The sequence below is a fragment of the Xiphophorus couchianus genome, chromosome 5 (genome assembly GCF_001444195.1).
Source record: "Xiphophorus couchianus chromosome 5, X_couchianus-1.0, whole genome shotgun sequence".
NCBI classification, from domain to species: Eukaryota; Metazoa; Chordata; class Actinopteri; order Cyprinodontiformes; family Poeciliidae; genus Xiphophorus; species Xiphophorus couchianus.
In genome coordinates this window covers 10,498,725-10,512,222 of record NC_040232.1, presented here as the reverse complement: position 1 = coordinate 10,512,222, position 13,498 = coordinate 10,498,725, and the positions used below count along the sequence as shown (strand labels likewise).

General features: G+C 35.1%; 1 protein-coding gene across 1 annotated transcript in view; it reads right to left on the bottom strand.

Moving 5' to 3' along the window:
* Positions 1–13,498, bottom strand: part of usp43a (ubiquitin specific peptidase 43a) — a 127,489-nt gene that overhangs the window by 25,542 nt on the left and 88,449 nt on the right. The window contains exon 13 of the mRNA XM_028018045.1: positions 9,191–9,310. Within this exon, the coding sequence (XP_027873846.1) occupies positions 9,191–9,310 (120 nt within the window). The remainder of the gene's footprint in view (positions 1–9,190; positions 9,311–13,498) is intronic.

The following is a 13,498-nucleotide window of genomic DNA, read 5'->3' as shown; positions in this document are numbered from 1 at the left end:
GTTACACGAAAGTAAAACAAATTTAACCACATGTGGTTAAATACATGCAAGCTTGTATATGCATGTATATATGCATATACAAGTTTAAAACAAATTACAACACAATGACACTAATTAATAGAATCATGTTGCTTTTTCTTAAGAACCGCTTGTGAATTGCTGCAATGTGTTCAGATATGAATTTGTAAATAGTCAGTTGAGCTTTAATTTACCTTTTTAATGTGCTAAATCTTGTTTCTATTTTACATTTTCAATCGTGCAAATCGATCTACAACCTCCATCTTGATGTCGTCTGTTGTAACCACCTAATGGCTCGTTCTGTTTTGTTGGTTTTAAACTTTCCTGCTTGACTCTAAAGGCTGAAATGCTGAGAGTGATCGTTTGTCACTGCCAATATTTTTCAGTCTGAATAACACAATGATTACATTTGTAGATAACTTATAAAGAAAACTGCATGGGGAGAAATGTTTCATTTTTAAACTTGAAGATATTGTGGGTTTTGTCTACTGTTTAATTTCAGTGTCTTTGTTTTTGACTCATTGATTCTTGTGAGCGCTTCAAAGCTTTTTGTAGCTGTACATATGGCTGGCCATTGAATGGTGGTACTTGAATGGCCATTGGGGTGCATTCAAGTACCACTCTTGAACAACAGACTTCAGACAAATCTGGTTTTCAAACATCAATTTATTGTTCAGAAGAGAAAAGTTAATTATTGACTTGCTTGCAAAAACTCCTAAATTCAACCATTTGTGATACTGAAATTATTTTCCAGTAAATTGGTTTCCTGTAAATGAGGAAAGCTGGTCTCTTTTAGACTGATCATTCAAAACGATCAATAAGCGTATTATTAGAAGTAAACTTCTCTGCAGAGTTGTTCAGCTGAACATAAATATGAAGAATGGGAAAATTGCGAGAGAGGAGAATGAAAATGAGATGCTTTACACTGTTTGCACAGTCTTACTTTTGAGAATTTTTTTTTATAACTCACCAACTATGCTCTCGGTTAATCCAAAAATGTTAATAAGCCTTAAACATAAAGAAAGAAAAAGTGAGGTTTTGGCCATCTTAGAATAACATGTCTGCACAATTATCTGGCAACTATTATTGCACAGAATAATCATGCAACTAAATGAAAAACATTTTCCCATCTCACTTTTTGTATGTTCATCTGTTCAAGTAAGAACTGATACTCAACATTTTTCGATAAACATTTGACATTTTAAAAAATAGTGACAGATAAAGCCATCCTTGTTTTCAATAACAGTGATAAGCCTTGCGGTCATGGATTCAGTCAGTTTCTTGATCTGATGAAGATCAACTTTCTGTGGAGAAGCAACCGCAGACTCTGTTCAACTAGTTGCTTTCTTTAAGTGGAAATCTCCTGCTTAACTCCTGGCTCAACTGAGTTCAGCCCATGAAATGGTTAAACTACTTACCTAGCAATTGGACACATTGTATAAAGCAAAAATACAAACATTCATAAATCTATGTTTTTTATGCATGCCAAGCTTCCTGGCCAATCTTTCATCTCTGGGAACAAGCCACCGGCTCTCTGATGTAAGGGCGGTGAGTATGTTTCTGTCTTTTATCTGCTGCACCGCATCTGGCTGTCCAAATGTTTTTTCCAATTATCAGTCAGACAGACATACTGATGTACTTCCTAATGCCTTTTAGACTTTCAAAAGATATGGTTTTTTTCTCAAGCAAAAAAACCCCATAAATAACCAAGGCAATAAAAAAAATCTAGCTTGCTGACTAAGACAATCTTTTGAATAATGTAAATACGGAAGAACGCCAACAGAACACACTGGTATGAAGCACATTGGATCATCATTTTCATTAAGCAAACATTGCATCTGTAGTCTCCTATATAGCTGCATACAGCTGTGCAGATTGCTGCTGGTCATTTTGAACTGGGTATTAATTTAAATAATTTTAAGATATCGCTATATACCTTTCAAAACCAAGTCCAAACATCCCTTCTTACCAAAAGTAATGTTTCTGAAACCCACCATTGAGAGAAAACAGATTGAAAAAAATCCCCCTTTATCTAAAAAGCCACTGTGAATAGCAAGAACCTTTCATGCTCCGCTTTTCCAAAAGGAGATTTATGGGTTGTATTTATGAAACTATTTCTCAAAAACTGGACAAGCTTTAAATATCACATGGTAGTTTTCACTGAAGCCTTGTGCTGCAGAGTATGCTGCTTATATTTACTCTGTTCTCTACAAAAATTAGATTAATGTAGAATATGAAAAGTCCTGAAATAAAATGTAATTTTCCTTTCGGATAAATAAAATATATATTTTTAACTTAATTGAAGGCACTATTATGCTCTGTCCACTTGTACAGCCACAGAAAGTTATGTAGTAGTGCAAATAAGGATTAAAAAGTCAGACACTTGGAGATGCTGAAGGATTAAGCTAATTACAAGAACTAAACCACTGATCCTTAAAACATAATCACTTTATAAACTCAAACATTAAGCTTCTATCCCCAGGCAATCATCCCAGCATAACGAGAGAATGACTGAAGATTATTTATAGCTGGTAGCAACTGTCTATTTAAAAGACAGTGGGAAGATGTTTTCTTTAAGAAAAGCAAAGCTGCTTCTTAGCTCTTAACCTAATTAATTGTAGCGTTTGAAGATCTGACTTAACATTTGTATATTCTCACCTCCCTCCCCACTGGTCCTCTCCTGCTCCCACTCCAACCTATCACCTCTCCCCCTCACACACATAATGTCTTTCTATCTTTACAAGGACTTCGCATCGTCTCACATTCATGTTTTGCTCATTTCTACAACCTAAAACAGACCCTTACTCTAAACTTAACCATTACCGGTACATGCTTAACTCCAAGCCTAAAATTAATTCACAGCTTTTTCCTAAACATGACACAAAAACAGCACTTGTTGTTATGAGGTCAATGCTTTATTTGGGCCCCATAAAGAGTAGTGTGTTCTCAAAACATGTATTATTTCTTGGAAAAATTGGCCTTACATAATGAGAAATGCTAAAACACAAACAGGTTTTCACTCTGACACTTTTGCTATCTCTCAAGCAGCAGTTATACTTTGATATACCAGCTAATTTGTGAGGAGTCTTAAAGAATGTCCCTTTGTTATTTCTATTCTCCTTAGAGATACTTGGCATTTCCTACAGTTCTATAGTTACAGGTAGATGATGCTACAGATAAAATATGCCAACATTAAACAAGTGGTAGAAGAAGAAAAATGTACAGAGGAAATCAACGTGACAGAAGATGCCCCTTACATGCAGTGCTTCTTCTGTTCTTGGTGGCAGAAAGGGCGAGTGTCATGCTCTCTGCACGGATTCTAGCACATCCTTAAAGGATTCTAGCACATCCTGTATCCTCTGTGGTTGGCTTTAAGAGTGCCTCAATTAATTTAATTGGTTTGCTGAACCAGGCAGACTGAAGGACCTGCTAGCCCTTTGGGACTTCTAAATAATGCCAGTCCATCTTTCACTGTGAATTGAGAATGAAATGCATCTTATGTAAGATCAGTGGGTAGTGAATCTAATCAACCCCAGATCCCACTTTCACAAGTGGTGAAATGTCTTATCTCACAAGCTAGACAATTTGCTTGGATGCACTTAAGAACTCTGCTTTTACCTAAAGTAGAAAGATATTGCTGATATTGCTTTCTACTTCTGAGTACAGAATTGCTGCAATTTCTCTGCAAGCTGAGACACACAATTGATGTTGCTGTCAAAACATTTCTTTACAATCCTAAAATCTGTGGCCGTGAAGTCTACAAGTGTGCCTCAACACCAGAAATGTCATGACTGACCTCTGACAATTCTTTGAATCTGTTTCAGAGCACAGAGTTCTGTCGACTAAGTGAAGTCTAATCCAGAGACTAAACATCACAATATTATGTGGGTCCTCATCCCACATTATATGAGGAATGAGGACAAGAGAGACAGAGAGGCAGAATGGTTTAACATTGGAAGTGGGTAGAGTTCTTCAGTTTCTGGCACACTTCCACAATTTATCCTTTCTACAGCTCACATGTGTTGACCCTCAGGTGTTCTGGCAACATGTAAATCTCACTGAACAACATTTGGATCAAAGTGCACTAGAAAAGAAAGATGTATGAAATACTCTGAATAGCTGAATCTTGTGGGAACATTCACCAACATTTATCATTCAGAGTTTTGGCTGCCTAATGTGAAAGACGGTTAAATACCGATGCTCACACACCAGGGGTTGGCTGCATAAGGCAAATCATGTTATAACTCTGCTGTGAGAAATCACAGCAGAGTAAATAATGGTACAAGTTCCTGAACAAAAACTAAACAAAAATGTGAGAATGCTCAGCAAGACGTAAAACTCTCCCAGGTCAGTGTTCAGTTTTTCACAACAACTCTTTGTCTATAAACTTTTGGCTTTAGAGAGCAAATGTTTGCTTCTTAAGGGACAAGAGAGAGCAAGATTTATTGCAAATGAGACCTCTCTAATTCTCTGAGCAACAGTGAGAATTATTCAGGCTTTTCAGTTTGGATGGCAGCCAGTGGAAAGAGAAACATTTTGGTTAGTTAGAGTCATCGCCCAGTAGGCCTTTGGAAGTCTATTGAAATAAGGATGAGAGGAGAATGCCTTCAGAATAATGATACCATAATGGATTACAAACCCTAGAATGAATTGCTTTTTTCTTTAAAGGATATATACCATAATTTAGAGTCTAAACAACCTAAAAGCCTATAAAGAATACACACATTCCTTTCAGTTGATTCCCAAAGGAAATTAATAATTTGAAAACACACTTGTAGGAAACAAAAGAGTCTTTTCAGTTAAATCTAATGAAACATGCATTTTATATTTCTCAATATTAGACATAGAAATTCGAATAACTACCCCAAGCTGCAAAGGCTGAACACATTTGAAAAGAAAGTTATAAAAATTATCATTAAGTGTTTGCCCTTTAAATCAAGTAGCTAAAACAGATCTGGTAAATGGATAATTATGTTCACTGTCCTAGCAACTCAAAACAAGATCGATAAAACAAACATTTCTTCTTTAGTTTTTTTCTTTCGTGTCAAATTGTTATGCGGTTATGACTCACATAATATGAGGGATGAGGCCAAAGTAGTTTGTTTCCACAGCTATGATGGGTTTGGACATAAAGATTCTCAAGCTGAGGATTTTGTCATTGCTACTGCATGATTTCAGACATCTGTGAGGAAAATCTCACAATGATGAACAGAGCACAAAACAAAGAATCCCAGCTGGGATTTTTTTTGCAAAAAAACATCGTCATGCTGCAAGGTAGAGCCTCTGTCTTTAATCTTTACAGGTCTTCTTCCAGTATTGCTCAGTGTACAAAGGTACAGCTGAATAAACTGGAATATTATCAAAAAGTTTATTTATTTCAGTGACTCAAATCATTAAGTAAAACACATTACCCCTTCAGGGACCATCTATAAAGAGTTGAACCTGCATAGTTTATAGCTCAAACAACAAATATACTCCAATATGCATTAATGCACACAGTAGAAACCGTCTTGGCTCTAACCGTCTTTTGAGTGCAGCCAATCGGTGCTAATGAAAATGATTGGTGCTGCTTTATTGACTGCTTTGCAAACAATCAGCTTCACAAGTGACATTTTCTTTGAAATAATTTAGATATTAGCAAATTTTCTGCAAATAATTTGAAGCTAAGTTCCACAGAAAAATCTGTAAATACTGGACCGCGAACAGGCTGGGGTCAAGATCAATTACACGCAGATAGATATTTTCAATGTTGTATTTTTTAGTTATAATGATTTTCTGCTCACAAGTAATAAAACATGATATTTAAGATTAGAATAATACATCAGACCAATAAAAAATTACAAAAATTGTGCTTAAAAGTTATTTTCAGAAGGTATCTACCCTGCACTCATTGGAATGCATATTCTAATTTACTGAGATGTACCTATTGTTCCATGCAAGTGGTGCCATTCATGAATAAAAACAGGAAGGCTCTAACTGAGGGGGATGAGTATCTTGGCTAAAGATTATGTCTAATTATATCAGTGGAATAATTCTATACTAGAATGTGGACAGTTTTTGTATCAAGCAGAGAATATTCAGCTGCATTGTGTTTTTTATCCAGAACAGCAGTGAAAGCCTGTACCACCAGTGCCTAAACAAGACACAGAGAAACACCGATACATGCTCTCAGTTCTGACTGTGATAAAAGCATAAGTCTAGTGTCTTTCAAACGCTGTGACCTCAGTACAATGCAAGAGAAAAGCTCTGGATGGACCAAATGAAAGCAGCACAAAAATCCTTTCATGCCCTGAAGAGAACTGTGTGTGAATGTGAACACTGGTTTGTGGGATATTTTTTTTATTATTTCAGAATTGCATGACCTCCACAAGCTAAAGCATTACAGGAAGCTGTCAATCAAAAACCACACATTGGATCCTTGCCGTTTTGGTGAAATCATAAAAAAAAGTTGTGTTCACCAAAGAAATTGAAGCATTCTGCCAACGGAAAGAAAAAGAGAGTAAAAGTCAGAGAATTTAAGCTGAATATAAATTAGCATCTGTAGAGAAATCAGTCGGCTGCATTCAAGAATCAATGTCTCTGAAAGCTTTGACCTGAAAATTTATGATTATCTACAGTGCTGGTCTCAAATTTATATCCCTCGTCTGTAAGAATGTCATATAAATGTAGGTTTTTAATTATTTACAGTGAGAGATTGTGATTTTGTGCAGAAAGGACCAAACTGTAAAAATTGTCAGTGAATTTTAAAATGTTTGAATGTATTTTGATCAAAGTACTATATGCAAACGTTCTCATTAATATTCAAATGAGTATTTATCAACAAGTTACAAAGAGACCACATTTTCAATAACAATAAGCTTCAGGCATCAATTTGGCCAGATGTGTACCACTCTTATGGTCACAAATTACATTGTTTATTCAAACAGGTTGATTTACAAAAAAAAAATACATGCTTGTGAGGAAAGTGCTAAAATTTTCTGTACAGCTCTGGTCTGAACTAATCCTGAGGCTAGGTTTTGTTTTCCATTCCAAAACCAGATCTGATGCTTCTAGGTCATATTATAGCGCTGTATAAAAATGAGATATGTCTCCTGAGATATTGAACTGAAATACAAGAAATCTGTTAAAAAGAAAACAAATGAAGGTACATTCACCTGGCGGCATATTTGTTAATCCTATTGAACTAACTATGTCAAAGCACCTTCTGATTCAGTATTAGCGTTTCTTTGGTCGGAGTCTATCAGCGTGCTACAACCTGACTTTGGCAACATTTTCTCTGCAAAATGTTGTTGTGGACTCTCAATTCCTCATCAGGGCATTTTTATTTATTTGGATGCATGCTTGGATTCACACAGCTACAAACTAAAAACTATCTTTAGCAATCTAGCAGACACCTGAAGGCTCTCCATAAAAATGGCTTTTTCATTTTATAATACAAAACTAGAGAACCCACTCAGACATTCACTTTGATGCTTTCTTTTGAAAAATCTACAGTTTTTTTATCTTGCTCTTTTTGCTGATATATGTACAATTGTTAAAATTTTTGGCAATAATAAAACTTTCTGTTTTCACCTCTGCGGTACTCAAATTAATCCTCTATTTGCTGAACAATCAGAAAGCATTATATAATTTCTTGTGTCCTTGAATCAGTGATTTATTTTTCTAGACAAAGAGGCTCAATCAGTTTTCAAACTTGTTTAGTTGAATCTGCTTAGATTAGTGTAGGTGTTTTCTAAAATATCAATACTGGGCTAGTACAATAGAAGAAGATAACAAGAGGGGATGAACATTTTTAAAACTGGGAACCCGGACATATGCCATACAATTAAATGTGGAGTATCAGGTGCTGGAAAGAGGTATTTTGTTTGTGCAGAAGTGAATCATTGACAATCTTAAAAAAAACATGGAACGTTACCAAAACATGACACATGGTGCAATTTAGTGAATAAATGCCGTAAACCCGACTGGTCCAATTTTGCAATTTTTGAAAAGTAAGGAAAGAGTTTTGGTGCAGATTCTCGTGAGTGCAAAGCAGCATTTCATAAAAAAGTCAGGATCATTTATAACAATAATGAAGTCCAAAGTATATCAGAGATGGAAAAGGAAAAAGGATAGCCGGTATGAGTGCAGCATTGAAATGCAGATTTGATCAAGTTCAAATAAATATTCATGAGGAATAATTTACAGGAATATCAGAGGAAAGGAAAGCGAAGGTCCGGCAGATATATAGAAAAACAGAAATCTTAATATTAGCAGGCTCAGAATTGGAATCTGTAATTATCTTTCACAGTAGCAAATATCATTGTCCTGAACCAATGAAGAAATAAAAGTAATATATCTTACAAAAATTCTCAACAAGTCAGCGGATTAATTAACTGAACCATCAAGCAAAACAGAAATACTCTTCAAAGATGTATTCACCACCTTTCTTGCTGAGTGCTCCTTAAGTAAAAAAATCACATTAATGTGATTATTTGAGGTCATTATTTGAAATCCTGCCTCTTTTATTGGCAAACGTTTCTTCTTTTTTTTTGAAAGTATAAAGGAGATGGTTAATTAATTTAAAAAAACATCTTGAATATAACTAAATCTGGATCTGTACCCTGCTTAAAAGCAAAACCACAAGGTTACAGTTTCTACTAAACTGAGGCAGAAACTGCTGTACAATGACATAATTCATTGTCACTGCATTCACAAGAAATTATTGTTTACTGTGTCAAAAATTGGAATTTGATAAAATGTGATGGATCACATTTCAAAGCCTCTATTTAATTAGATTAAGATTTAGGCGTCCAAGTACTATCAAAAGTAGACAAATATAAGCTGGGAAGTTATCACAGCCACTGATGTGTTTAACCTTCACAAAAGGAGATATCTGACACAGTTTATGCATACTGCTCTTTATTGGTAATAAGGTTAGACTCTGTTGTTGGTTTAGCCTTTATTTTTAAACTCACATGTGTGAACTAATTTAACATCCCAGCTCCATTGCAAATTATTGACTTTTACTCTCTTATGTTGCAACTTATTTCCTGTTTACTCAGCTGAAGGAGCAAGTAATGAAACTCTTTGGCTGTCATGGATTTGATCACATACTCATACAAAAACATTGATTTCTGCATTTATGCAACAACATGAAATTAGTGTATGAACCAGTTTTAGCTTCGCCTACCTGACGGAAGCGCTTGAGGTGGAGGATGAGGATGTCAGGCAGCGTCCACAGGCTCATCTTCACCATGCCCTGCTGCAGCTGCTTACAGTGTGGACACTTCCAGGCGTCGTCTGGAGCAAGCTGAAATCAAACATTGTAACGTTTTAGGCACTATTGCTTGTTCTAAGTCTTACAGTTAATGTGTCAGTTTTACATTATAGCTTTTAAACACTTGCTGCACAGCAACCCAAAAATAAGTTCTGGCCCTTTGAATCCTGGCCAATGCCTTTCTGCACAGAGTTTGTCAGCTTTTTGTAATTTCTCCTGCTTCTCTCCTGATTTCTGAAACTGAGTACTTAAGAAGGATTCTCCACATTATTAAGCAGGCCACAGGTTTAGAGCAATATGGGAAAGAGAAAGGATCTCTCTGCTGACGAAAATCATCAGATAGTGCAGAGCCGTATGACAAGGTATGAAAACATTAGATATTTAATGAAAACAGTGCAGTGGCTGCATGTTGAAGTGCTCAACAGAACAGTAATTACCAGAGTAAGGGGGAGTAATTACCAAGATGAGCACTTCTTCCATGATGGTTTCGACAAGAAAGGAAAATGCAGAATACTGTTCAATGCTGCTTAAAAAGCAACATGTCTGTTGGGCAAGAGAAAGAAAGAAAAAAACAGAGATAGCAAAAGATAACAGCAGCTATTCCATCTCAGTTTCTGTGCATCTCTTGACTCTTTGTTGTCCAAGTTGTCACTCAAACTAGCAAGCAGTTTGTACAAACATAAACTCTTTATGCATATTTTCAGTTTAAATATAAACAATATAGAGTAAGTCCTAAGATTCCCCTAAACAAAAAACTTGACTGGCAAAAGTGATGTGATGTTAAGTATAAACAGAAATGTACCAAATCATTTAAAGCTATGGTAGATAACATTTTTTACATATTTGTTGAAACTGCCACAGTGTCATGACAGTACAATATGAGAGAGATCATCTGTGGAAAAAAAACAGGCTTCTCTATTTTCTCCCTATGGTTCTACTGCTACCTGCACAAATCCATCATTTGGTCAGAAACAACCAATCAGAGCCCTTTGAACTCTGCTGGGATGCAGCTTCTTCCCCACAACGCAGCATGCTGTGAATGCACAGGGAAGGTAGGGTAGGACAGCGGATAAACAATTTTCCTATAATGGGAAGTTGTTTTCCCACCATTAGCACAACTTTGTGCTAATGGTTTAAAGGTGCTAAGACTTTCCTCCTGGCTCTGATTGATTGTTTTCGCTGAGTTTCTGCAGATGGCAGTAGGACTCCTGGGTGTAGGCAGGGAAGATATATATTTTTTTTTACAGATTATCTGTCTCATGTTCTTGAGTCACAACAAAGCGATAGTTCTTAGCGTTCACAGTTTGCATTGAACTTTCACTACTGAACTTTTACTCAGTTCATTTAAGATGACTGACATTTTTGTTAATGCATGTTTCAACCAGAATATAAGAAGATATGGAGAAGCAACAAAGAAATTAACAGATGAGAGTTTAAGCTTTTAACATATTTGTGTCCTCATGTTGTGGTTGTAACAAACTAATGTAAATCTTTGGTTACATTTAACCAACAGTGACTCTACTGCCCATAGCCTGTTAAAATGCTAAATAAAATTGGCATAGTCATTGGCTTTATCAGAGAAAATGACTTTATAGTCTAAAGGTGTAATGTGAGATATGAAATGTTCAAATTTTATTTCAAATTTGAGGACAGAATACCAATTCTTTGTCTGGAAATTGATGCAGTAATTGAAGGACAAGCTAACTTAAAATTGAAGTAGGTAACTTTAAAAGTTTTTTTTACATATTGCAATCACAAACTATTTCACGGCTTCAACATCTCTCAGCATTCCTAACACTAATTGAAGTATTGACATTGAATTCTCACCACGCAGTCAAAAAAACCCAACTAAATAACAATTATTTTATAAATACTGTTTTGTGTAATAAAGAGGAATTATAGAGGGATCACATACTAAAAACAGAAAAAAAAGGAGGCATATAGAGAATCACTTAAAGCTGTCAGTGTTCAGAAAGTCAATCTATTAATGCAAAGTTACTGTATTTTAGTTCATTCAGTTTTGACTGAAGTATCGTCACTGAAGTGTTTCTCTTTATCAAGGCATCACAGAAGAATCAACTCATCCTTGGTGGAAACGGAAAACTCTCCAGACCTTCATAACCTTGTAGTTGGAAAACATATTGATGGAGATGTTCTAGATGCTTTTCTGAATTTCTTAATATTCCACTAAGAACTAATCCGACCATAGTTGAGAAGTCAAACAGACATTTTGCCATAAATGTTTTTTGCAGAAAATGTTGACATGACAGTCAAAATGTGGAAAACCATGGTCTGGTCAGTTGATGGGGCAATCACTTTTTCACACAGATTTTAAGTCTATCTTAATAATAAACACCTTCATTTAAAATTGCATTTTGTGTTGACTTGTGCGGTCTTTTATATTGGTTTAATGTTCTGAAACACTTACATTTTTCATGCCACTGTACATGAAAGAAAGGATGAATGTAGTGGACATGTAACGAGACATTTTTCATAAGAATTGAAAAAGAAATTGGGTTCAGCAAGATTCAACTAAGGGTCAGTCAGTTGGTTTCAGAGAAAGAATAAAGAGGCTTATTCAACTCACTCAAGCACCCAACTTGAAACATTATTGAAAGAAGTAAAGATCAGAGAGAACAGAAAGTCCTTAATAACATTTAACATCTGAGGACCTTGTATGGAAGAAGATCTCAAAATCATCCTCAAGCAGTGAATGCAACAAATTCTCTATAAAGAAGAAACTGAAAAATGTCATTACAATTTTTTTTTTTACGTATTTAAAGAACATTTTTTAATCTCACTGGATATTCATTCCTTGTATCATTCTGCTTTATTGCACATGTTTTGATTTCTCTGCATGAGGATTACTTAGGCTGGTACGTCTTGGATCAATAAAACATTTTGGTGTAATTTTCACATCAATTAGAAATACGTTTACTCACAAAAATGAATCTTTACTCCCTGTTTTTTGTCTCTTTTTTCTCCAAATGTATATTGCAAAGTTCCTTTTTTATTTTTACAAAAGTATCAAATATTTTACTCTCGTTTTTGTTAATCCCATTAGTACCTCAACAACATCACACTGGTAAGTCAAACTGTCAACTCCTAAATTATTCTAGATTGTCACATTGACAGCACACATTTTGTTGTGTGCTACCCTTAGTTTCGTAACAGAAGAGTTCCCCTTTAGTAGTGAACTTCATAAACTAACTAAACTACTAACGCATTTCAGACATACAATTTAAAATGTAAACCTTTTTTTTTTTTTTGCCAAATTTGCCAGTGGCTGATCTCTGCTCAGCTTGTAACGAATAACTTATTTCTGTCTTGGAACAGAAATGTCACTTATAGATTATTTGATTCAATTTCAACAGAAACTTAAAGTTGACCATTTGTCATGTTAGTAAAGGTTCAATTGTCAAAACTTTTAATTACTTTTTTTATATAAAATTTTTCTTTGGAAACTTCAATATGGGATGATTAACTAAATGTTTTCACACTATTTTAATAAATATCTAGCAAAACTGCTTCAGGTGTTTTAGAAGTTATTTTACTTACATATTCCATTATAAAATAGTACATATTTTACAATTTAGAAAATATGAAGTAATGAACAACTTTGGCCATTACAGCAAGTCATTATTTATATTAAAAACTAGCATAAATTATAAATTGTAATACCAATGTATTAATTTTTTTCTGTAAAATCTATCTCACCTCATGTCTGGGTTCATTGTCTGTCTGACTTTCAGTTTCTAGAACCCAGTCTCATTTCACTGATCCTTTTAAATCCCTCCTGCTTTTCCTCTTGGCCTCCTTCCACCTGCCAGCTTTCTAGTGACCAATCAAGAACCGTCTGTCCGTCACCTCAATCTGCCACCTGAGCCATTTGTGATTTTTTCACCAGCTCTTTCTGGTAGTTTTTACTTTAATCATAGAAAATGTGTTACCAATATTATTCTGACCTTTAAATGCAGCAGAGTTGTTTGTTTAGCAGTGTTGCCTCTAACAACAGCGCTTTCCCAAACTATGCTAGAACTTTCTAAAAAGCCAGCCCTCTAACATTATCCTTTGGTGCGTTAAAAATAGTTTTATTTTTAAACTACAAAAACCAGAGCAGATGCAGAAGAGAATTATTAGTGTTGCTGAGCTTTCACAAGGAGATAATGAAAAATATTGAGAGGACGTTTTAACACCTTTAAGGAAAAATTTGTAAAATCC